Source organism: Homarus americanus, unplaced genomic scaffold, assembly GCF_018991925.1.
Source record: "Homarus americanus isolate GMGI-L3 unplaced genomic scaffold, GMGI_Hamer_2.0 scaffold39155, whole genome shotgun sequence".
In the NCBI taxonomy this organism is placed as follows: Eukaryota; Metazoa; Arthropoda; class Malacostraca; order Decapoda; family Nephropidae; genus Homarus; species Homarus americanus.
This window is the reverse complement of record NW_024737042.1, coordinates 11,657,204-11,684,897: the sequence shown is the minus strand read 5'-3', so window position 1 is coordinate 11,684,897 and position 27,694 is coordinate 11,657,204. Positions and strand designations below refer to the sequence as shown.

The window sequence follows — 27,694 nt, the reverse complement described above, 5'->3', positions numbered from 1 at the left end:
TCTTCACCACCAATGTTGATATTGGTGATCTTGTTCCTCTTCTTAAACCTCTGTAACCACCCAGAGGAAGCATTAAAGGGTTTGGGCTCTGTAATTCCCATCTTTCGTGACACTGCAGCATACAGTTCACGTGCATACTCCTTAACAGAGCGCGTGTCCACCTCCATGTTCCGTCGCGCCTGACGCACCAAGTAGCTCACAAGTAATTTTTCCGTCTTGAGAAGCACCTGGTTGTGGAAATACTTGATCATAGAAGCACCTGTAGACTTTGTGATGTTCATGTTCTCCTTTATCTTGGCTGCATCCTTCTTTATCGTCCGGATCGTAGATTCGTTCACACCATGCTGGCGCGCCAAATCAACCTGTCTTGTTCCTTTCTCCAACTCTTGGATGATCTTGTACTTCACCTCGTAGCTTAAGGAACGTCGTGTCTTCTTTGGCTTAGGGCGGCTGGGTCCAGGTAAGAAAAGGCTTCTCTCGGGGGGCGGTGGTCCGGCGGAAGCCATTTTACAGAACAATGGATGCACGATTACACGGTGTGGCCTGGAGGGATGAAACTGCCGCGGCTAGGTCAAGCGTCGTCTTTCCTCCCTCCCTCCCTTCCCCGGGTGGACACGTCATATTACTTTAAAGCAATTACAGTTAGCAGTGGAGGGAGGTAGGGATGCATGGCCAATCACAGTCCGATACGTCATATGACGTCACTGATAACGCAACAGAGACATGCACTGCGCAACCTTACCGCACGGCTTGCCCAGGTGGAGGCGGGAGCAGGCGGGAGGGGCGAATTTATAAAAATAGCGTCGAGCCGGACACTCCGCGTAAAGGGGTACACGCACCGCGGAATGTGAGCATTCCGGTTTCGGCAGGGTACCGCATAAACGTGGAAACGCGGAATGTGGGACCGCGCAAAGCGAGGGTTGACTGTATGTATTTACCTATCTTAATACCTATTCGCTGCAAATAATTAATTTAGAAAATTTTATTTGCATAATTTTTCATAAAAAGTGCTTGGCAACACTCACCAGTCGGTCGCCAGTCTGCCTGGCTGTCTTTGTGTTTGGTAGAGCAAGTAATGCATAAAATAATAATAATTCCACAAATAAATACATTTATAACATAATCATAGCATTATTTTACAGTAATACTACCCTACAATACAACTACACTACTTTTAGCAATATTACTTTGATACAACATGATAAAATGGACAAGTTTCCCTGTGGCTGAGCGAGTGGTGTGAGAAGCAAATACAGCTGCTCCCTGACTTATGACGGGGTTAGGGACCGACATCCAGGTCGTAAGTCGGAAATGCTTAAATAATACTTAGAAAATCTAAAATGGATGTCTCTTTTTCTTCTCAGCACCACAAAACACTCACTTTTAAGCTTGCCAGCCATTTTAAAGTGTATTACAGATGAAAATTTTGTCTGTGTACTGACTTTAAGACTCAAAAATACATAATTTGACCAAATTTTGGTACGACTGAGGCAGGTCGTAAGTGCGGGTAGACGTAAGTCGAGTAGGTCGTAAGTCGGGGAGTACCTGTAGTCACACTGGAACCTGATAATCCATGCTGGGCATTTAAACTGGCGGGAATAGGCACGCATTCTGGAACGTCACCTGGGGCTCGCTGGACGGACGTTCTGGAACGTCACCCGGGGCCTAAGGGTTAAAATGGCTGGCAAGTGTAAAGTGAGAGTTCTCGTGGTGCTGAGAAGAAAAAGAGACACCCATTTTAGATTTTCTATGTATTATTTTCGCATGTTCATCTTACGACCAATCCGACTTACGACCTGGTCGTTGGTCCCTAATCCCGTCTTAAGTCGAGGACTGACTGTACATCCTTCTATCCTCACACAGCCAAAATTGTGGAATGCTCTGCCTTCTTCTGTGTTTCCACCCTCTTGCAATGTGTCACTTCAAAAAGCTGGTTTTCTGGCATCTGTGTGGTGTAGATTTACATAGTCATTTTCGCTTCTAATTTTTATTTCTTTTTTCTTTTTACTTTTATCCCCCCCTCCCCCTAGGCCATGTTGTGGGTCGATGACTGTGTCCGGGTGGGTTATTCCCTGTAAAAACAAAACAAAACGCATTTTGTATCTATACTGTTATCTGTGGAAGAATTAGAATTTCCTAATTACTGTGTGTGAAAATTGTAGCTTATGCTAAATTGATTTTAAGAATCTCAAGAAATAGAAAAAAATATTAGGTACTGTACTGTACTGTATCTTTGTTCTAACAAAAATCATGAAAATTGTTAAACAGGTAAGGGAGGGTCCTTTAATACAGCTCTTCTTTCCAAAGGTCTGGTTTGGGGTTTGTTGGAATCTGTGGGCGACTTCAACGAGGGTGTGCGACAGACGGTTGCAGGATCTCTCATAACATTAGGGCATCAGCATCCAGCTTTAGTTCTATCTTCTATCCACAAGTTCATCTCTAGTCCACAGACTGCTCCAAAGGTTAGTGACGTTTTACATACAAAACTTCTTTTAGAAGTACTGTAACTCTTGGAATGTTATTTGAAGGTAAGTGGTGGCATATTTCACTCTACTGAAATTCACTTGACCTATCTACATTTACATTTCAGGTAAGTGAGTCCTGTTGTACTGGCGACAATAAAATGTTAAACAAATTTAGGATGAGGGATTTTTTAGTACAGGCATTCCCTGATATACAAATGGGTTCTGTTCCTGAAAAACCATCATAAGTTGGAGCACATTTTTCCAAAGACTTCCATTATAAAACCTGAGATATGTTCAATAGAAAAATTATTTCCCAAAACACCTTAAGCAATAATACAGTACTTGATGGGTGACTACCTGGCTCTAAAACACCAGATGCCACTGGCACAAAGACTCTACTGGAAACAAGCATCTTATGGCTTTATGAACTGTCCTTGGTTATATTGACTGATTATAAAGCCACAAAACATTTTTATGAGAAAATGTTGGTATATGTTAGGTGTTTTCTTGAAGGAAGGAGAAACAGTGTAGCAGCCGAGGACAACATAGTGATCCATGCTACAAGCCTGACAGGCTGCAACTGGTGCAGACTCTCCGCTACCCGGGGTTGCCAGGTAGGCGCCAACATAATATTGTCTACATCTTACAGTATACAGTACACAATAATTATACAAGTACACCACTGATTTTCCATCCTTGGTTCAAGCCGCTGGATTATCCGTTTTGGACCAACCGAGGTCAGGTAATAATAATACAACAGTACACTCTGACCCACTAATGATACCTCCTGTGTCTCTAAAGCACCATGGACTGCTAGAAACTTAAACTAAACTATGTGATGTTTATACTTAAATTAATCACTATCTTACAAGGATTCCAGCAATGTAATTTATGTTCTGGTAAGTCTAGTCTACCATTTATTAGATAAAAACTTGCCTATTTAACCACCTGGCAGGGGGTGGTTGTTGACAGCTGTCAGGGAAATAACAAAGTGCATAGTTATCAAAACAGGAGTTTATTTTTTACCTTTATAAAATGTCACTAAATTGACTTGGCAGTATATAAATTGCATTGCTGGAATCCTTGTAAGATAGTGATTAATTTAAGTATAAACATCACATAGTTTAGTTTAAGTTTCTAGCAGTCCATGGTGCTTTAGAGACACAGGAGGTGTATCATTAGTGGGTCAGAGGTGTATTATTGAATTATTATTACCTGACCTCGTTGGTCCAGCAAAACGGATAATCCAGCAAGGCCTTGGAACCAAGGTTCTCACATATGAATATGAAAGCAACACTTATTTACTGTTCATTTACAGTATGTTTTAAATAATATTTACAAATATAATAAAAAATTCTACTCACCAATGCTGGTAGAAGCATAAGGACAGCCAATGAATATTGAAGCAGTTTTTGGCTGAAGCTGTAGGTTCAACTCTGGCTGAAGCTGTAGCTTTCCATAGCTGTTGCTGAAACTCTTGCTGAACCTGAAGTTGATGTTGAAGCTGCTTATAATGCTGAAGTTGATGGTTTAGGCCTTCGAATAATAAAGCTGTTGAAAGAACCTTGCACAGCTGTTTTTCTCATTATATATACAGGTTGTACCTCTCCTAGTCCGCAACCTGACCTGACGGTGCCGACCATGGAAATTCACCTTTCCTGGATAGATAGTGACTTGTGCTTATGCCTGGAAGCACTAGCACCACTTTCTGCGTCATGGTCTTTGAAGACATATTGAAGGGTTAAATGTCGTATAGTAGCTTCTCAAATTTCGAAGTTTTAATTCTTAACGATTTATTGGAACACACAAAAAATAAATAAATAAAAATTTTGACGGGCGAAACTTGAATTTCGACGAGGTTTGAACGTCAACGCAGCAGACGCAGCGGCATAACGGTAAACAGCGCCATTTTTATGTACAGAAGATTCATTATTGTTTATTACTGAATGTCTTTTATTGAATTAATGTTTATGTGTGCAAATGAGCAATATCAATTAATAATATCGTAGAATATTAAAACACACGATGAAATGACACAGCATTGTTTCATGGATTACAAAACCAGTGACTGACTGGTTCTACATATAAAACTGAAGAAAATAAGACCTTGGTTGTAGCTGTAGTAAAATTAATATGGTTGTTTTAAGTAATGTTATTTAATGTTAATAAATGGAACAATAGAAGTAGCTAACGATAATGGTAAAGAAAAAGAGAGAGATCGTGATATGTATGTGCTCATGACACGGAAAACATATCACATTATTTACAAAGAATATAGAAAGCAACACTTATTTACTGTTTATATATATTATTTTAATTAATGTTTCTGAATTTGTTTTATTGAATTAATGTTGCGGTGTGCAAAATTAACAATACATTTATTAATAATACGTGGAATATTAGAGAGACTAGACGGCTGTCGGCATTGTTTATGTTAAAGTTTACTAAAACCAGTGACTGATTGGTTCTACATATAAAAAACTGAAGAAAATAAGACCCTGAGTTTTGTAGTAAAATTAATGTAAAAAATGAATATGGTTGCTTGAAGTACCTGTAATGTTATTTAATGTTAATAAATGGAACAATATAAGTAGCTAACCATTAATGGTAAAAAGGAAAGTGAGACTGCTCGTATATGGAAGACATGTGAAAAATATATCACATACTCTACATAAGAATATGAAAAGCAACACTTATTTACTGCTCATATATATTGAAGGGTTAAATGTTGTACTCTGTATAGACAAGCAGAGAGAGAGAGAGAGTAGCCAAACTGCTGGATGTAAACAAACCTTAATTTCTGCGCTTTTTTTTGATTAGCCCACCCGCATAGGTCACTGACCCACATTGGGGCCTGAGGGCAAAATTTAATAATAATAATAATAATTCAGATAAATAAAAAAAAAAAAAGCTGCCTATCTACCTATTGGACAAACTAAAATCGTTCCGGACCACGGGAGTTTCCGGACCACAGGATGCCGGACTAGAGAGGTACAACCTGTATTTATGTAGAGGTCATTTGCATTTATTTAAATTTTAATGCTTTGTTCTGTTAATGGATCCACTTCAGAAAATATGTTCATTGCTTGCTCCATATAATATCCACAGACCTCTCACCTTTTCGTATCGTTTTAACACATCTAGTTTCTCGGCTAAGCTTATACACTTTCTATCAGCTTTTAAAACAACACTACTATTACTTGCTCTCTTGCTCATGCTGAATAGGGATGCAAAAATGCTGTAAGAAACCTGAGAAAGTTTTTCTCCAGTTCCTGTTCCAGATGCGTGAAAACAAAAGGCCCGCCAAGCTCTGACTGTTGTTTACCACTCAATAGCAAGGCACTTTCTTTGCACAAGGCGCTCTTAATTTTTTTTAACAGTATTTTTTTTTTTATAATACGTATCAGGATTTAGTTATTATTTATATGAAAATGGAATTTTATTTTATTTTTATTATATTTTGGTCATAAATACGAATGAAATAAGGACTTAAATTGAATTGGGTCCTAAATTAACTAGGGTTTTAAATATGAAAACTTGTTGGTCGAACCGTTGTTATCGGAGGCTTTACTGTATTCTGAGGTGTAAACAGTCTCTTCACTTAACATGTGGCCGGCACTCACAATTGTGCGTGGCGATAACACTCCCCCTGTCGGGCTTTGCTCGAAATTATGGCCTACCATTAGATTCACTCTCCGAGCTCTTCCAACAGGCAGAGTCTCGTCGCTGGGCGTATTAACACTGAGTCCTTTGTCTTCACTTTAACACTTTGCACCAGGCCATTTTTGCTCCGTAGTGCCCCCAGTACTCTCTCTAGCATGCACTGGCTCCTCGGGAGGGGTTGTCCAGAGATGATCACAATATCCCCAGCGTGGAGATTACAGTGAGTTTTGTAGAATCTTTGTCGCTGACGTAGTGTTGGGAGATATTCCTTTACCCACCTCTTCCAAAATTGATCCGTGATGAATTGGGCATGCTTCCAACTTCGTCGGTAAGTTTATGCCATGGACCGATCGCCTCCGGTGTTCAGTGTCTCCGGGTTCATCCGTAGTATGTGAAGCGGGGTTAGTGCTTCTAGATCCTTTGGGTCGTCAGACAGTGGGGTGATGGGCCTTCCATTACCTAACCCCATAATTTATTGAGGTTTACCTGTCCCAGTAAGCATAGTGATAGACAGTTAGTAAGTGCATGCTGTCAGACAGTCCACTACACATTACTGTATGGTGTATTTGTATGTGGTTTCTGGAATTTCTTTAGATAATAAGAGATTAAAACAATAAGCTTGATAAACAATGAACTTAAGATTTGAGAAGTCATAGACAAGTTACTGCATTATTGAATTCCTTTATTTTGAATTTACAGGTACAGGTACAATCCATCTTGTACAATACAACAGAGAATATAGTACGTGAGTGTGGGGAGAAAATAGAAGATCCAGAGTTGATTGGCACATGGATAGAAGGAGCAATCAAGCTGATGACACTACCGTCAGTAGCACCTGACCTTCAGGAAGCTGCCTCAGGGCTAATGGTAGCACTTGGTAGTAACCCTGCCCATTGTAATGCTGTGAGTATTTATAATTGATGTATTATCCACCTGTTACTACAGGTTGACAACCCTTTTCCGAAAGTCCGAAAACCGAAAAGCTCTAAATACCGAAAGTTTTTTTTTTTTTAACAGTGTTTATTAGCCCACCCAGGCACAGATCACTGACCCACATCGGGGCCTGGGAGGTGAAAATGTAATAGTAATAATAATTATACTAATAATAATTATTCATAGTACAGTAAATAAAATTTTTAATAATTATACACCAAAATAAAATAATAATGATTACAATAATAATACGTAATAATAATAATTTATTATATTTTAGACCCCCAGGCCCCAATGTGGGTCAGTGGTCTATGCCCGGGTGGGCTAATACACATAAAAAAAAAACCTAACCATTCTGAAAACCGAAAAATTCCGAAAACCGAAATGCCTCTGGCCCCAAAGATTTCGGATAAAGGATTGTCAACCTGTATATGCTTAGAGACATACAGTACTGTATATCAGAGGGCTCTGTCCATCTGTCCATATACAGCTAGACCCCGACTTATGACGGGGTTAGGGACCCAAATCCAGGTCGTAAGTCCGACATAGATGAAAAAAAAAAAAAAAAATTTTTTTTTTTAAATAAATAATCTACAATGAAATACAGTATAGTAAAAGTAATAAATAATGAGGAATGGATACAGTACAGTGAAAGTAATAAATAATAAGGAATGGTTACAGTGTGACAGCACTTACCTTTAATGTAGTCAGCTGAATGCACATGGGCCCCCATAATTTTCTAATTATACATGGAGACTACATTAACTGGAAACGTTTCGGTATAGAAAATGCGTGTCATTTGAAAAAAACAAAAATTAATAAAAATTCTGTATGTGTCGTGAAGTCCCCACGAAGTCCACATAGAATGTAAGTCGGGTTCAGCTGTGTGTATATATATATATATATATATATATATATATATATATATATATATATATATATATATATGTATGTATGTATGTATGTATGTATGTATGTATGTACAATGTACATATATAGTATATATATATATATATATATATATATATATATATATATATATATATATATATATATATATATATATATATATATATATATATATATATATATATATATATATACATTCAACCCTCACTTTACGCGGTCCTACATTCCGCGTTTCTACGTTTACGCGGTGCCCTGCCAGAACCCAGGATGCTCACATTACGCGGTGGGTGTACCCCTTTACACGGGTGAAGTATAATTTTTTTATTTAGCTCATAAAATTCATACAAATTATCCGGCCAGAATATAATTTACATTGGTGGAATTCTTACAATTTGATGATCATTTTGAATATAAACATCATAGATTTTGCATTAGACATACAAATTTTAGATATAATGTTTACTCTTGAGTAAATATGTTATCTTTTGTGCAAAATATATGACATTTATATTCAAAATATTCCTGGTCTTACAAGGAATCCATCAATTCTTGGTCCATTGGCTGTATTAATGACATGGTGTTGGGAGGAAGGAAGACCACTTTTACGTTGGGGTGACGATCTAACAGTAGGGGCGAGTGTCCTGGTGTGTTGTCAAGCAGCAACAAAATCTTGAATGGAACATTGTGTTGCTCACAGAATTTCTTTACGTCAGGAACGAAACAGTCATCAAACCAGGAGAGGAACAGAGTAGAGAACATCCACGCCTTACGTGCAGTCAGCCAGTGGACATTTAGCTTGGTCATGTCCATGCTCTTGTAGGCGTGCGGCTTGCGTGCTATGTGGATCTCCGATAACTTGAGCTTACAGGTACCAGAGGCATTGGTGGTAAACAGGACGGTGATGTGCTCCTTCTGCAACTTCCGGCCCCGACACTTGCTGGCATTCTTCACAACGAAGGTCTTGGAAGGTAGCTTTTTCCAAAAAAGACCAGATTCGTCCATGTTAAACACCTGGTCGTCGGTGTACTGTCCATCCTCCATAATCTCACGTAAAAACGGAGGAAATTCCCCAGCCACAACACGGTCAGCACTAGCTTCTTCACCACCAATGTTAATGTTGGTGATCTTGTTCCTCTTCTTAAATCTCTGTAACCACCCAGAGCAAGCATTGAAGGGTTTGGGCTCTGCAATTCCCATCTTACGTGACAATGCAGCATACAGTTCACGTGCGTACTCCTTAACAGAGCGCGTGTCCACCGCCATGTTCCGTCGCGCCTGACGAATCAAGTAGCTCACAAGTAATTTCTCCGTCTTAAGAAGCACCTGGTTGTGGCAATACTTGATCATAGAAGCACCTGTAGACTTTGTGATGTTCATGTGCTCCTTTATCTTGGCTGCATCCTTCTTAATTGTCCTGATCGTAGACTAACACCATGCTGGCGCGCGAGATCAACCTGTCTTGTTCCTTTCTCCAACTCTTGGATGATCTTATATTTAATTTTGTAGCTTAGGGAACGTCGTATCTTCCTTGGCTTAGGGCGGCTGGGTCCAGGCAATGCAAGGTTTCTTTGTGGTGGTGGTCCGGTGGAAGCCATTCTTATGGAACAATGGATCCCGATATACACTGTGTAGCCGGGAGGGGTGTAACTGACGCGGGTAGATCAGGGACTTGAACGCTCCCACGGCGGGGCACGTCATAGTACATTAAACCAATGACAGATAGCGGGGGAGGGAGGTAAGGATGCTTGGCCCAATCACAGTCTGATACGTCATATGACGTCACCGATAACGCAACAAAGACATACACTGCGCAACCTACATACATACATACATACCAACAACAACAGCAGCAGCAACAACTAAACACAGCTCTGATGTTTTTTATGATTATGTTCATTGTACTTTATTAAATTTGTTGACTGATAACTGGAAGTGAGCATTTTAATGTTGTGTCTGCATAAAAAATAATTACATTTATTTAGGTCAATGTGACTAATATATATCTTTATTTTTCACAGGTGATGGAGAGCTTAGTATCCCAGATCCAAACTGGAATATTGCCCTCTCAGAGCATTGTTGAAACTCTTGGAGCATTGGCTGCTGGCAATGTCAAAGGAACTGTGCCATACCTGAAGATATTATTAGGTCTTATTGTTGGGTGTCTTCCTCAAGTGAAACAGGATAGCCTTAAGATGGCATTGGCTGCTATGTTGAGTAAATTTTCAGAATCCATTTTAGAGGCTGTAGACAACAAAGAACCTGATCCTAATATCACTGTTGACTCTTACATGAATGAAGGTGCTGCCATATTTGAGTTATTAGTTCATCTTTGGTTGAAAAGTTCCAATGCAGGTGTGAGGCATGAAACAATAGTGTGTCTTGGTCATATGAGTCATCTTCTTTCCAAAGAGAAGCTTGAAGAGCTGGCAGGGTTAGTAGTGACCACTATTCTGTCGCTGTATCGTAAAACTTCCTCTCCATACAGCCTCACTTTATCATTAGCTTTATTAATGGATGCATTGTTTAGAAATAACCTCACAGAGGGTATGAAATTTCATGTAGATAATTTACTAAGCAGTTTGTTCAACCAGGTTTGTGTCACCCCCAATTATGCAGAACCTTTCACAGTCAAGAACCATTACGAGGTACTACGTTGTTATGAACTTCTTGGAAATCACTATCCTGAAAATTTGATGAATCACCTGTTACAAAGGCTTGAGAATGCTAGTCACATGCAGAGGGTTGGAGCCCTGGTAGTGACTAAACATCTTGTAAATAGCAAAACTCTCAGTAAAGAGAATATTTCTAACTTAGTTTCTGCACTAAACACAATTCTAACTGACCCAAATAGCAAAGTGGTGAAGAGTGTTACACAAGTCATTGTTGCAATGTGCCACAATAGTCATCTTACTGCACCAACGAGTGATCCATTTATCACATACTTAGTCAAACACTCTGCTGGTGGGGCTCCACCCCAAGGTCGAAGACCATCACTGGCCGAGCCAGAGGGAGAATCTGTGTCCGAGGTTAGTCGTCGAGTACTTCATTTGCTAGCCACCACTGTAGAGGCTGCTAAACCCTTATTATGGCCACATTTACTGAACTTTGTATGTAGTGCAGAACATGATGCTAGTTTACCTTTAACTCTAGGTTGTTTAGCACATTTGGCCAATAATTATGCATCATTTAATGAAGGGGAACCACTTCTAGTAGGTCATCCAGGACCCCCTACTGCTCCAGTGCTACTCTCACGGTTATTGGTGCTAAGTTGTGTGCCAGGTGATGGAGTTGTTGGGATAGCATCTCTGAAACTTCTGCAGGGCCTGGCAGCTCATGTCAGCCCCAGTGTTGTAGAACCTTGGAACCAACACCTTCCACAGCTCCTGACAACATTTCAAGACCTGACAGTGAAGGGTGATGCTGAGCCTGCTGCAATGCAGGTAAGTGTTTGATTATCTCATGTGAGTTTAAGATTATTAGCACTCTCGGGATTATTGACTCATTTGTGACGTTTTAATTTAATGTAAATGAAACTTTTGCCTCATGATCAGGCACACCACCCTGGCGTATAGTATATTTTCTCTAAAAATTCCTGGTCGAATTACTTCAAATTTTTAACGCCACTTTCTTCACGCCACTCTCCTACATGGAACCAAGTTTTAAGGCTAGGTGGCAACCCGTCTATGTGCGGTGGACCATGTGGCCTCCAGACAAACAACAGTTATGCGTCTAGCTCAGTAAGCAAGAGGTGTGTGTCCCAAGCATGATTTAAAAATGGTCACACTCTCCAAATATTTATTACATACAACCTCGATATTTATTCTTATGAAGTGATAAAGGGATGTGTATTGAAATATTTTTGAATTTGTGAACCTTTGGTGAAATGGCTACTCACAATACAGTTGCATATACCACACAAAAGCATGTCGTAATATATAGGCCTAGCTTGGAAAAATAATAAGTGATAGTGAAATGTCGTGCAGTAGAGGCATGCATATGGGAATGGTGAATTGTAATGAATATATTGTGGTTATTTGATCCGTATTCCTAACAGTATCGCCATTGTCGTGCATATGCCAAGGCCTACCTCATCTGAGTTGTAAATGGAAATATTGTTGCCAAAATTTCAATTTTTGTCACAGAAACATCTAACTGGTCTATTTCTCGTCCTTAGTATGTGTACAGCAATAATCCATAGAAAAATTCCTTTCGAAAGATTTCAAGAAAAACTAGCAAGGAAAAAGTGTACAGTATAAACATTTCGGTGACTGGGTGCCTAATCACCACTTATTTTTACTTTTTATTCTGTAACTCCATTACTTTTTACAATATGTTTTTTTTATTACACCATCATTTTTCTCATGATTTACTCTTTTTTGTCATATGCATTTTATACTGACTGATGCGATGTGGGTACAGCATCAAGAGGAATCAACAGTAAACTCTCACTTTTCACTTAATTTTGCCAAAATGGCTTTTATGTGTTATGTTATGTTATTGAAGGTGTCATATGATTTACCAGTCCTATTTACATAGGAATTCATCATTTGAATAAATATTTGACAATATCTTAGCCAAGAATAGTGCTGGGGGAAAAAATATCTGCTCCACAATTTCTGGTCATTTTGTGGGCTTCAAACAGAGCGAGTGACAGGCTCATTAAATAAATTTCAGACAATCCCGAGAATGTTAGTATCAGCTATATAAAGTTAAAGGTAATAAAGGATATATTTATTGAAGTTACTAAATAATCATGCTTTTTATACAAAAAGAATTGATTTTATGCAAGTTTTTTAATACAGTAAACCCTCAATTTGCACAGTACAGTATAGTCTGCATTTACGTGGTCAATTGAACTCGTGGAGGCCCGCGTAAAACGAAAAACGTGTAAATGAAATAACAGAACATATGGGATCAATTGAAATAGAGACTGGGCCGACCCCCAAACTCACTTTTTCCGACACAATACGTACGTTGTAGTAAAAATATCATCTTAATTTTATGATGGTATAGACACACAATTAATAATTAAGAGAAATATCATTAATATTATGTTTTTTAACACTTACGTTAGCAGAAAAGCTGGGTCGGCACACATGGATGGCGGCTGGTTCCGAGGCAGAGGGCAGATTAGTTGCCCTCCAGTGAATCACTTTCGCTTTCACTACTCGCAGAGGTTTGCAGGGCCTCCCAGACAAACCCCTCAAAGTCCATATCCTCACTGTCAATATCACTATCACTGACTTGGGCTGACTGTGGTTGTGGTGGGTTGCAGGCGAGGAAGTCCTCAATACTACGTTGACGACTAGTATTGATGTTGTCGAGATAGACCCGGATATACGGCTCCATAACTTTCGTCAGATGGTTATTAGACACTTCATACCGATGCTTGTCTGGGTCATTGTCAAGGATGAGCTTAATTTTCTTCCCCAACTCGATGATTTCCTTCACATTATCATGGCTTGGTCCAGGGAATTCAAGGTTTTCACGGGTGGTGGGGGTCCCGCTGAAGCCATTGTGAGGGGAATAGCGGGCACAAGAGAGAACTGTATACACGGACTGAGAACAATGAGACAGGCCCGGCTAGGTCAGCGACTTGTACCCTCTCGTGGTCATGTTACATTAGACCAATCACAGCTAGCGGCAGAGGGAATGCGTGGGTGGTAAGGATGCGTGGCCCAATCACAGTCCGATACGTCATATGACGTCAGCGATAACGTAAGAGCGGCCTAATGCCCACCACTCACCGCGCCGCTTCCCGCGTATGGTCAAGAATGGACCGTGTGGGTAAAAAATGATGCGGTGGTCTGAACCTCTCCAGCCGCTCGCCGCGTAAATGACCAAATTTACCGCGTAATTAAAGCATTTTCATTCTGGCAAGGCACCGCGTAAATGATCAAACGCGTAAACATAAACCGCGTAAATCCAGACTAAACTGTAGTTATTTTTATTTTATTTTTTGTACTGTTTTTCTGACAGTAGATGATCATTTTACCCTGCTTGATGGGCGGTTCACTTGCATGGTTAAGCCTAAGGGCAGTTGGAGACCCCCCCCCCCCCACAGGAGAAAAAAAAATTGAGGTAACACGCTAACACAACTTCATCCTTGACCACCGAAGGGTCAAGACGTACCTGGCACTGCTCTGGCAGCAGCCAGGTTAACTGTTATGTTGGCCCATACCATGGTTCATAGGATCACTACCAAAAACCCAGGGCACCAGGCCAGAAAATGCAACAGAGAGTAGGGGATGGGCACAGATCTGGTGACCCAGTTGAAGCAAATTTTTAACTCTGGTTGCCCTTCCTAATGCCAACCCATAAGCCTAATGCTATTAGTTGGGGTTATGTTCATAAAGGTTATTTTTTATGATTTTTCTCATGCACTGTTACTGTACTTCACTTGAATGGGTGGAAAAAGTATCAGAAGTGAAAAGGGTAAATGTAAGAATTATGGTTTTGATGCTGCAAGTGGGAAAGGATCTGATGACTCATATGTGCATGTTGCATGTAATGTCAGAGCTGGGTGAGAGATATAGTGGGGGTTTAATTACCTGTCTGTGGCCAAAAGGTTTGATGGTATTTTTTAAATGTATTGTTATGCCGAGGTTAAATTTAGTATTATAATTTTTGTGAACTAGGTGTTTTGATTATTTTTGTATTTGAAGTAACAATTATTTTGGCAAGTTCTGGGAGATTTTCTTGGACAGTAATATCTCCGTTGGTCGGAATCCCTCAAACTCAGAAATTTCCGATAGCCGGAATTGAAATTTGCTTGGAAAATCATTCCCAAAGCCGGAATTTTCCAAAAATTTCCAGCTTTCGGAACAAATTTTCCAAGGTTGAAAATCGAGAGAATTTTCTGAAAATGTCTTGAATAAAGATGAAAGTTAAAGTATTTCTTTTGGGGGGGGGACCTGACCTGGCCTGACTCAATGTCAGGTGGAGGTAGGGTGGGGGATTAGTGGTCTCATATTACTGACATTCTGATGGAATGTCAGGTCACCTTTTCTTGGCTGGGGGATTAGTGGGTCTCATGACCTGAAGATGTCTTGAATAAACACGAAAGCTAAAGTATTTTTAGGGAGATTGTGGTAAGTATAAATGAGCAAAGTTGTAGCCCTTCAACATTACATTACATAACATTTTAAAATATGGAGTGAGAAAGCAGAAAGGTGTGGGTGATTAGAGAGATGGAGTGGAAATGAGTGTTGCCAAGCACTCCTCAACAGCTGATATTTAACTCGCAGTAACACACACGCAAATTTGTCAAACAATAAGACCCTCACTCCTTATGTCTGCTGTCTTAATTCCCTTGTTAGGAGTGTGTGTGTGTGTGTGTGCGCGTGCATGCGTGCGTGCGTGTGTGTGTGTGTGTCAACACTTTTTTGGGGGGTGAGGGGGGAAGTTCGTGCGGTCAGTTTTCTTACACCCCCCCCCCTTCCTCACTCAAGCGTGGCTAATTGTGATAGGGAAATGAATTTGATACCATAAAAAGACCCTTAATAAATTCTATACAAAATATTTCCAATAAGATATCCGTAAACGAAATATGTGATGGGAATTCCATTCTCTTATAAAAAAACGTAAGAAATGTTGATACTGGAGTCAGTAAAATCAGTTTTAATTTCGTTAGACACATAAGAACATAAGAATGGAGGAAACTGCAGCGGGCGTATTGGCCCATACTGGGCAGTCCCATTTACACCCAACCCCTATTGCTCATGTATCCATCCAGCCTATGTTTGAAGCTATCCAGCTTATTCGAGTTAATGATGATATTTGGTAACTTGTTCCACTTGTCCACTACTCTATTTCCAAACCAATGTTTACCTATTTCGCGCCTAAATCTAAATTTGTTTAATTTGAAACCAATGTTACGAGTTCGCTCCTGGTTGGGTAGTTTGAGTACCTTTGTAATGTCCCCTTTGTTCAGCCCTGACTTCCACTTATACACCTCTATCATATCGCCCCTCACTCTCCGTCTCTCGAGGGAGTGCAAACTAAGATGCTTTAGCCTGTCTCTGTACTCAAGGTTCCTAATGCCCGGGATTAGTCTTGTCATTCTCCTCTGAATTCTTTCCAAGGATTCTATATCAATTCTTTAATACTGTGACCAGAATTGAACTGCGTAATCCAAGTGAGGTCTCACAAGTGCAAGATATAGTTTTAAGATGACTTCGCTAGTCTTATAACTAACACTCTTTTGTATGAACCCAAGTACTGTACTTTATTAGCCGTGTTTCGAGCAAATACAGTGTTTACTTGGCTTAAGATTCCTACTTATCATTACTCCTAAATCGTTCTCGCAGTCGGATTTCTCTATGGCATCGTTGTTCATCTGGTATCTGGTTTCCCTGTTTACATCTCCTATACTGAGTACTTTACATTTGTCCACATTGAATTTCATCTGCCATTTTTCAGACCATTCGAAAAATTTGTTTAGATCTTCCTGTAGTTTTGCGGAGTCCTCGTCAGATTTAATAACACATCCTATTTTGGTGTCATCAGCAAATTTACTTATGTTGCTGTTTATGCCGATATCTATGTCATTTATGTATATAATAAATAATAATGGTCCAAGTACTGAGCCTTGGGGAACTCCACTTGTGACGTTGCTCCAATGGGACTTAGTACCGTTAATGCTCACACGCTGTTTCCTGTCCTGTAACCACGCCTTAATCCATTTAAGGATGTTACCTTTGATGCCATGTGCTTCTACCTTTCTAATTAGCCTTTCGTGGGGGACTCCGTCGAAGGCTTTGCTAAAGTCGAGATATACCACATCATAATTGTGCCTCTCGTCCACCGATTCGAAAACTGATGAAAAGAATGTTAATAGATTAGTTAGACAAGAACGTCCGCTTGTGAAGCCATGCTGGGAATCATTGATCAATCGGTACTTCTCCAGGTGATTTCGAATAGAGTTTGAAATGATTGCTTCCAGTAATTTGCCTACTATAGATGTTAGACTGATTGGGCGGTAGTTAGAGGATAGTGATCTGTCCCCCTTCTTGAAAATCGGTATTACATTCGCTATCCTCCAGGATTCTGGTACTACACCTGTTTTTAAGGACATGTTAAACAACTGTGCTTAGGGCATACTAAGTTCTTCCTTACATTCCTTTAATACTCAGGCAAATATCTCATCGGGACCAGGTGACTTATTAGGCTTTAGTTTGTCTATTTGCTTACTAATATCGTTACTAGTCACTCTTATCTCGCTTAATTTGTTTTCTTCACTATCTCTGAATAGAGTTGGTGCCTCGGGTATCATGTTTAAACTTTCGGTGGTGAAAACTGTTGAAAAATATTTATTCAAATTATTGCTCATTTCTCCGTCGTTATCAGTGAGCTCGCCGGTATCTGACCGTATTGGTCCAATCTTTTCTCTTGTTATAGTTTGATACATTTGGTAGAATCCTTTGGGGTTTGTCTTCGCCTCCCTTGCTATCCTTACCTCATTATTCCTCTTGGCTTTCCTTATCTCGGTTTTAACCCTACTCGCCAATATCTTATAATAATCCTGGAGGTAAATTTCGCCACGCTTTATCCTTCTACCTATAGCCTTCCTTTGGCCAATGATGTTCTTTAAATAATTATTTATCCATTTAGGGTCATTGTTGTCTGATCTCAGTTTTTTTGTATGGTATGTTCTGCCTTTGTGCATTAAGTAACTCATTATTTAAATTGTCGTGGAACTCGGCAATCTCAGATCTCGTTATCAGGTCGGAGTCATCTGTCAGGCTCACGGCCAAGCGCGACACCCCCTCTCTCAGCTGCCTCTTTAAACTGTCAAAGTTTGCCCTTCTGAAATCTGGTACTTTAGTGGAATTTTCCTTACGTCTGCCCTGAAAATCTAACTGGAATCTAATTTCTTTGTGATCGCTGTTTGCAAGTTCGTTCCCTACCTCGACATTGCTAATGAGGTTTTCTCTGTTCGACAGAACTAAATCGAGTATATTATTACCCCGGGTGGGTTCGGTTATATGTTGACTGAGGAAACAGTCATGGATCGTCTCGAGAAAATCCTCTGATTCTGAGTTACCCGTAAGGTCAGTCCAATCTATTTGGCCAAGGTTAAAGTCGCCTACTATACAGACTTTGTTGTGTATGAAAGCCCTGCTCATTTCATCCCAGATAAGTCGCTCATTGACTCTATGAAGATTGGGAGGTCTATATATTACTCCTGTGATTAATTTTTCCCTTCCGTCGATTAATTCTATCCAAATTGTTTCTGTATTCCGCTCAGTTTTTATTTCCTTATTTATTTCACACTTCAGATTATCCCTAACATAGATTGCTACTCCGCCTCCTTTCCTGGTCTGCCTATCAGTATGGAACAATTTGTAACCCGCAATTTGGTATTCGACCAGCAACTCGCGTGAGTCTACATGTAGGTTGATCCATGTTTCAGTGAATGCTATTATATCGATTTTTTCGGTACATACCAAGGCCCTAATATCATCCATTTTGTTTCTCATACTTCTACTGTTCGCGTAGTAGACATTTAAGTTAGTCGTGTTCTGAGTCCTCCCTTTACCGCATTTAGTTTTAAACTCCCTGTTTAATTTAGTTTTGTCATCATTCCTAAGACTATTTCCCTGTAATCTTTTACTTTGTTTACCCGCTCCCAGTGCAGTTTCCCCCACCCCCGTGCCCATATGTTCCCCTAGCAGTTTAAAGACTTCGATATCCTTTGAACTGCCCCCTCTAGAGACCCAGCCAGGGTTGCCACCCCTTCCCTAGACAGGTGCACCCCATCCCTAGCATAAAGGTCCCTTCTGCCGTAGAAGTTGTCCCAGTTGTCAATGAATGGGACTGATATTGACTTGCAATATCTGTCAAGACGGTCGTTGACACCAACCGCCCTTGACAACCATTCACTGCCAACTCTCCTAGGCAGGACACCACATATGATTGGGATCCCTCCCTTAGACCTAATACGATCTATAGCTGCCTTGAACTTATCAAGAAGCTCCTCGCTCCTACACCGGTCAATATCATTGCCTCCTGCACTAGGCAGATAATGGGTTTGTTCCCATTACCAGACAAGATATTGTCCATCCTGTCAATTATATCCCCCACCCCTGCTCCTGGCAAACACACCCTCATCCTATTTTTGTTTTTACCACAAAAGGCCCTGTCCAAGTATCTTACCTGTGAGTCACCAACAATTAAAGTTTTTATACCTTCCTTGTCAGCCCTATCCCTGACTGTACTAACGTCCAATTCGTCTATCAAGGGACTGAACGAGTTGGTACACTTAGCTGTTGTTGTCGTATCCTTGGTGTATTTCTTCATCACCAGCTTGGTCTTCCCTCTCCTCACAACCTTCCACTCGCTTGAGTTTTCGTCAGACACTGGCTTTCCCTGTCCCGCCTCCCCCTTTATTCTCGCCAGCTCTACCTTTAATTTCAGGTTCACCAACATGGCCCTCTCAATTTCTTCCTTGGCCCTCACCAATTCTTCCATGGACCACTCCAGTTTGGTTAACAAACTCGCACACCCCAGACCACACATAGCACTGGCCATATCTGATAATTATCCCTCGGGAGCTAACCCTGCCGTGACCTTTCCCCTAGTGAGGTCAGAACACAACATCCCTTATTTTGCACCACACACACACACACACACAACACACACACACACACACACACACACACACACACACACACACACACACACACACACACACACACACACACACACACACACACACACACACACACACACACACACACACACACACACACACACACACACACACACACACACACACACACACACACACACACACACACACACACACACACACACACACACACACACACACACACACACACACACACACACACACACACACACACACACACACACACACACACACACACACACACACACACACACACACACACACACACACACACACACACACACACACACACACACACACACACACACACACACACACACACACACACACACACACACACACACACACACACACACACACACACACACACACACACACACACACACACACACACACACACACACACACACACACACACACACACACACACACACACACACACACACACACACACACACACACACACACACACACACACACACACACACACACACACACACACACACACACACACACACACACACACACACACACACACACACACACACACACACACACACACACACACACACACACACACACACACACACACACACACACACACACACACACACACACACACACACACACACACACACACACACACACACACACACACACACACACACACACACACACACACACACACACACACACACACACACACACACACACACACACACACACACACACACACACACACACACACACACACACACACACACACACACACACACACACACACACACACACACACACACACACACACACACACACACACACACACACACACACACACACACACACACACACACACACACACACACACACACACACACACACACACACACACACACACACACACACACACACACACACACACACACACACACACACACACACACACACACACACACACACACACACACACACACACACACACACACACACACACACACACACACACACACACACACACACACACACACACACACACACACACACACACACACACACACACACACACACACACACACACACACACACACACACACACACACACACACACACACACACACACACACACACACACACACACACACACACACCCCAGTACTACTTTTGCACTGTCACTATGTTGAAATGCACTGTAGTTTGAGCTTTTCCCCATCTAGTTATTATATATCTTATTTGTATCACTTATGTTACTTGTAGTATATTATTTGTAATTCGTAACCCATTCCCCAAATATGTAACTGTATATTTTCAGCCTTCTGGCTGCCAAGCTCTTTCAATAAACCGTTAATTATTATTATTATTATTATTATTACACACACACACACACACACGGGAATTAAGACAACAAGCATCCAGTGAGGGTCTTGTTGTGTGACTGCATGGAGGCAACACTGGTGCAGGTTACCACTCCTTTCCACTCCATCTCTAATCACCCACACCTTTCTGCTTTTTACCCATATTTTAAAATGTTATGTAATGTAATGTTGAAGGTATTCAACTTTGCTCATTTATGCTTATACATATGACAATCTTCCTAAAAATACTTAGGTTTTGTGTTTATTCAAAACCTCTTCAGGTCATGAGACCCACTAATCACCCACCCAAGAAAGGGTGACCTGACATTCCATCAGAAGGTCAGTGTTATGAGACCAACTAATCCCCCACCCTACCTCCACCTCACATTGAGTCAGGCCAGGTCAGGTCCCCCAAAAATACTTTAACTTTCATCTTTATTCCAGACATTTTCTGAAATTTCTCTCGATTTTCAACCTCGGAAAATATGTTCCGAAACCCGGAAATCTTTGGAAAATTCCGGCTTTGGGAATGATTTTCCGAGCAAATTTCAATGCCAGCTATCGGAGATTTCCGGGTTTGAGGGTTTCCGGCTAACGGAGATATTACTGTATTATGATTAAAAATTGGTGTATCAAACGAAATTAGAACTGATTTTACTGACTCCGGTATCAACATTTTTTTTTTATAAAAAAATGGAATTCCTATCACTTTATCAGATAGAAATATTTTGTTTAAGAATATATTATTGGAAATGTTTCAGAGAGATTTTATTAAGGATCATTATGGTGTCAAATTCATCTTCCTATCACAATTAGCCACGCTTGAGTGAGGAAGGGGGAACTGACCACACCACCCTACCCCCAAAAGTTCGCTTTCATCAATAACACTCAGCTTACAATGTTAACTGATATCATAGTAGAATAAGAGAATAGAAAAAATTAGACAGATCAAGAGTGAGAAAAGATATATACTGTATGTTGTGTTGTTAAAGTAAGAGAAACATTTGAAATTGTGTAAATGAGGCACAAAGTCAGATCAGCGACATGGGACTTGGTCACAATTTTTGTGGTGCCATATGGCAGCAGGGTCTACCATTAGACAATACATAATGCTTCCAATATCGTCCCAGGCGGTAGTACCTCCCTGTTTGATAGCTGTCTACTACCTACTACCTTGTTTTTGAAGCCCCTTATCTCAATTTTTTTTCTCATGGGGACCCCCAATTGTGCTTAGGGCTTAACCATGCAAGTGAACCACCCCTCAAGCACAGTAAAATGATTGTCCATTGTATAAGGTACAAGAAGACATTATGAAGACTTTTCTGAAGCTTCCCCAAGGTCTGTTAACCAATTGTGTTTAATAATTTTGGGGAGGCTATATTGGTAGGTTATTGGGGGCAGCTTGGGGTTTTGGGAAGAAACCCTATTTTTCCCATTAAGATAGTTGACTTACTTATTGCGGATTTGCTGATCACTGCACATCTCTGGTCCCCAATCACTACGAATATTGAGGATAGATGTACCCACAAGACAGTCATGAGAATTAATTTTGTAGTTACCATGGCTTTCCATTTCCAGCTGTTTGGGCTGGATTGGTGAGTGCTAGGGTGTGTCCACTTACCTTTGGGCTATGTTCACTGTAGAGGACATACACCAGGTAGCTGAGGAGTCTTACTGCTCAGCCTAAATGGTAACTGACTCTTTTAAGTGGCCTCTTTATAGAGGCTTCAGTTGAGTTGGGAGAGGTATTATACTGTATCTGGATTTTTGGAATGTAATCCCAAAGGTACAAATCATGAAATTTTTGTCCGACTTGGTAAGCCCCATTTTGTAATCTCATCTTTTTTATTCCCTGGGATATCATTGGCTTGAAATCATATGTACCTGTATGTAGCTAAATTATTTTAATGATCTCCTCTCTGATGTTTGTAGTGTACAGTGCTGTATTTGTACAATTGACATAAAGTTTTGTCTTTTCAGAGATGTGGCATGATTCCCTGCGAGACTTTCTGGCTTCAACTATCATTCACATCAACAATGAAGAATATACCATAAATATTGGAAAGGCTCAGGTATTTCTATATTAATTTATTATTGTAAAAGTAAAAATTTTATTACTGTTTTAGTTTTATCCTTGTTAAGTAGAATTTATGGTAAATACCAGTTGGGTGGGGTGGTGCATGTGTTTGTAAGATTGTATGGTAATTTTTCATGTAAACTTTTTCTTGCTATTACACAAGGTGAATGGATTGTTTGATTGATTGTTTTTATTATATCCTTGCCAATGCAACACCTGAGGTCATATGTCTCCGAATTGAAATACATGACAGTGGTCCTCGGGTTAACTTAACGCCGTTGACGAAATTTCGGGTTAACTTAATACCTTCCATATGAATCTTCAATTCGATTAATCTAACAAAATTTGATTAACTAAATCCTTACAAAATTACGCTTTGTTTTGAACATCAGCTGATCAGCTGAGGGGGTACTCAGCCAATCAGTAATCTGTTCTATGTTTATGTTCATTTCAATGTATCAATAAGTTGTGCTTTTATAATATTTATGCATGTTTCTAAAATTATTAGTCATTTTGACATTTATTTAACATATTGATAATACAGTCATAGGCCAGTTAACGTCCGAACGAACAATGTCCGAACGCGATATACGTCCGTGGCCCCCTCAAAAAAAAAAATGTGACGCCTGCTGGACCACCACCCACGACCCCCGACAGAGACACGATGATCCTCCCCATACTGGTCAGATATTATGTGTTAAAGGAATATGCTTCCTTACTTAGGCTTTTTTAAGCATTTGCCTACAGGTGAAATGTTAACCTACATCTATTGAGGATAAAATCTTTCACCTACAAATTGACAATAACACATTTGCTGTAATCAGACATATCTAGTTGTTTCAACAATTGCAAACCCAGTTGCAATTGGGGTTGAATTTCAAATTCTGCATTACTAAAAATAGTAAAGTTTCTGTACCTAAGATTAAGAGAGAAAACGGAGGACTCAGGCGCCCTGTGTGAGATAGAAAAACGGACTCTGTATGACGGGGACCAAATAAAAAGCATAGCTACATGTTTTGTGGACTACAGTATTAAGCTGTTCCTTTTCATCATTTTGTAATAAACCTAGCCATGCCTATGTATGTTTATGATATTTACCATAACATTATATATATATATATATTTAGTATGTCTAAATGGTCGTAAAATGTTCACTGCAATACAGTGGTCCCTCGGTTAACAATGGACCTAAGTGCAAACCTGTATTGTACATGTACTAAATGATTACGGTACTAAAATACCTGTATAGCTTGTTTATACAGGTATTCAAATAAATTACTATCTGACAAGAATCCAAGCTATGTAAGTTATATTCACCCAGGTCGTTTGGGGTGCAAATTATGAGAAGAGCTTAGTCACTCTTAAGTAATGATAAATAAACACCCAGGCCTTCAGCACCAACTGTCAAATCTTATCTCAAATAAATAAAGACACTCTGTCACCTCACCTCATGCTCGGCTGGCTACCTCCCTCCTGTGTGTTCCTAGACAAAAGATTGGTGATTTCTTTGTTTATTTTATATAATATCTCAGACTAAAGTTAGGATAATATAATTTGCATTGCTGAAATCCTTGCAAGACAGAGATTAATTTAAATATAAGCGTCATATATTTTGTTCAAGATAAAGAAAATGTAGTACATTAGTGTACAATACTGTAGTACATTTTATAACAAAATTTTCAACTGTATTTTTGGGTAGATTTACATAGATTTCTTCATTTATTTTCATCCATTTACATGCACACACCATACTAAAAGAAACGTAATAGAAATAAATGACCTTAGTGCAAAGCTGGAGCGCACATGTACTAATTTGATTTCGGTACTAAAATTGTTTTGTCTAGTGCAAATTATAGCATGTTTATATTCAAATTAATCAGTATGTTACAAGAATCCCAACTATGTTAATTATATTCACCCAGGTCATTTTACTGGCTTTTTATAAGAGTGAAGCTTAGTCACCTAAGAACTGATAAATATACACGCGGTAGACCTGGGCCTGTGCCAACTGTCAAACGTACTACTCCCTCCCCCACGCCGCCTCCCACCCTCTCTCCCCATCTGCTCGGCGCTGGAATCCTTGTAAAACAGTCAATAATTTTAATATAAACGTCATGTATTTTGCACAAGAGATGAAAATTAATCACCTGTATCACATTACAGTAGTGATTTAAGAGTAAAAGTGTATATGTACGTATATAGTGTTCCACATACACGTAAGTATAATTAAAAAGTTTATGTGATGATCGGACAACGTCCATTTCGGTTAACGTCACGTTTCCAAGAACGTTTCTAGGACGTTAACCGGCGCATGACTGTATATGCAGTACAGGAACTAGTTTGTTGTGCACCCATCAGATGCGAGGGTCGGTCACCAGGCGTCAGTCTGGCTTTGTTTTCTGTGGAGAGAGCATCTATTCTGTTGGTGTCTTGAATATTTTTGCATTTTTCATTGAAATTATTGGTAATTCCGAGCTTTATTTAACATATTGATGATATATAGCGCAGTGCAGTGTTGGTTTTAAGAAAATAATCTTGAATTACTCCTAGTGAACTTAAAATTTTATTGGTGAAATGACGGCATCAAGCATGGGTCCCCTGAAAGGTGATTCCTCCTCCATCCCCACTTCCTTCTCTTCTCCCTTCTCCTCCACCCCACTTCTAATTCCCATCATCATCTTCAACCAGGAGCCTTCTACATACACACCTTAAAGTAAGTGTACTGTACTTTACTGCATTTTTTTTATACTTTGTATGTACTTCTCAGTGAGCTGGATCCAATTACCCAGTATCCCATTGAAACAATGGATTCGGTTAATGAAATTTTCGGTTAACGAATGACCTTCTGGAACTAATTGTGTTCGTTAACCGAGGGACCACTGTAATAGCTTAAAAGACTAAAATCAAATACTGTAATGCAAGGTAAAAAACATAAACATTAAATAGCGCAGAACTTTCATAAAATGTATTTAAACATTAATAGGTAACACTACTAAAACTCAAAGCTTATGTGGAAGGCTGGCTTCCTCCACAGAGGAAAGGACGTCTCCTCCCAAGCTACCCACTCCCCCCATTTCCAAAGAGAGACAGTAAAACCTGTCTCCCCTATGGCATTGGGAGAAGTGCTTATAATGAAGATCTCTGAAACAGGGACACTCCACCAGGAGGTGTTGAACAGTCAATGGGACCAGGTAGTAGTCATCACAATGGGGGGGGTGCTCTCTCTATTAAAAAAACACATGAGTCACCCATGTGTGGCCAATGCAGAGGCGGGCCAAAGCAGTCTCCCAGCAGCATGACAGTCCCTGATATCTCCAGGCACCCAATGCAGGGTGGAAGTTGCAGAGCTTGCTTGCTCCGACATCTTCCCACCTGTATTGCCAACTTGAGCGGATGACATATCATAGGCAGGTAGAGGGGAATGATGAGCCACAGGGCGAGAAGCAGATGCCTTCGACACAGCATCATCACGCTCATTCCCCTTCTCCCCCACATGGGCCGGAACCCAGCAAAAACTGACTTTCCGGCTCCGATTTTGGATGAGAAAAAGCCACTGTAAAATATCTATCACTAAAGGATGTGGTGATGAGCCACTAGCTAAGGCCTGGAGAGCACTACGAGAATCACTAAAAATAGTAAAATCGTTATGAGGGGTAAAAATAATCTTGGGGCAAATAAAATACCCAAAAGCTCTGCAGTAAAAATAGATGCCATAGTGGGGAGACGACCTTCACGACAGAAATCGGATAGATGCAGTGTCTGGATACTTAAAATTCACCAGCTAATGGATTACCCCACTACCATGAGAGGATGCTAAACCACTAAAGAGTTGCTACACCATCAGCAAGCACACACAGCAGTGTACAGGTAGTCCCTGTAGTCTTTCCCGTAGTCTCCCCACTATGGCATCTCCTTTTACTGCAGAGCTTTTGGGTATTTTACTTGCCCTCAAGATTATTTTAACCCAACCTCATAACGATTTTACTATTTTTAGTGATTCTCATAGTGCTCTCCTGCTAGTGTATCATCACCACATGTGGGGGAGAAGGGGACTGAGCGTGCTAATGCTGTGGCGATGGCAGCGGTTTCTTGCCCAATGGCAAGAAGCCTCTGATATGAAACCAGTAATAAGAGATGCCATCCTCTCGAGCTGGAAATGCAGGTGGGATGTTGTCGGAGAAAACGATATCTGCAACATCCACCCTGCATTGGGTGCCTAGGGATATCAGGGACTGTCACGCCACCGAAAGACTGCTTTGGCCTGCCTCTGCATTGGCCACACACGGCTGGCTCATGGTTTTTTAATGGAGAGGGCGCCCCCTCCCCATTGTGATGACTGTCTAGTCCCATTGACTGTTCAACACCTGGTGGAGTGCCCCACTCTCAGAGATCTTCGTTGCACCTCCCGGTGTCGGGGGGAGACGGGCATTACCATCTCTCTTTGCTGCTGGGGGGAGGAGTGGGTGACGTGGGAGGGGACGTCCTCTCCTTTGTGGAGGAAGCCAGCCTTCTCTATATAAGCTTTGAGTTTTATTTATTAATGTTTAAATGGTTTTTATGAAAGTTTTATGTTATTTATTGTGTTTTTAACTTGCATTATTTTCTTTTAGTCTTTTAAGCCTTAATTTTAATTCGGAGACAT

General features: G+C 40.4%; 1 protein-coding gene across 2 annotated transcripts in view; it reads left to right on the top strand.

The window, feature by feature from the left end:
- LOC121872719 (maestro heat-like repeat-containing protein family member 1) overlaps positions 1-27,694 on the top strand; it is a 225,743-nt gene that overhangs the window by 19,573 nt on the left and 178,476 nt on the right. For both annotated transcript variants that reach the window (XM_042375729.1, XM_042375730.1), the window contains exons 2-5: positions 2,308-2,462; positions 6,828-7,031; positions 9,989-11,410; positions 22,958-23,047. In XM_042375729.1, coding sequence (XP_042231663.1) covers positions 2,308-2,462; positions 6,828-7,031; positions 9,989-11,410; positions 22,958-23,047 — 1,871 coding nt within the window. The remainder of the gene's footprint in view (positions 1-2,307; positions 2,463-6,827; positions 7,032-9,988; positions 11,411-22,957; positions 23,048-27,694) is intronic.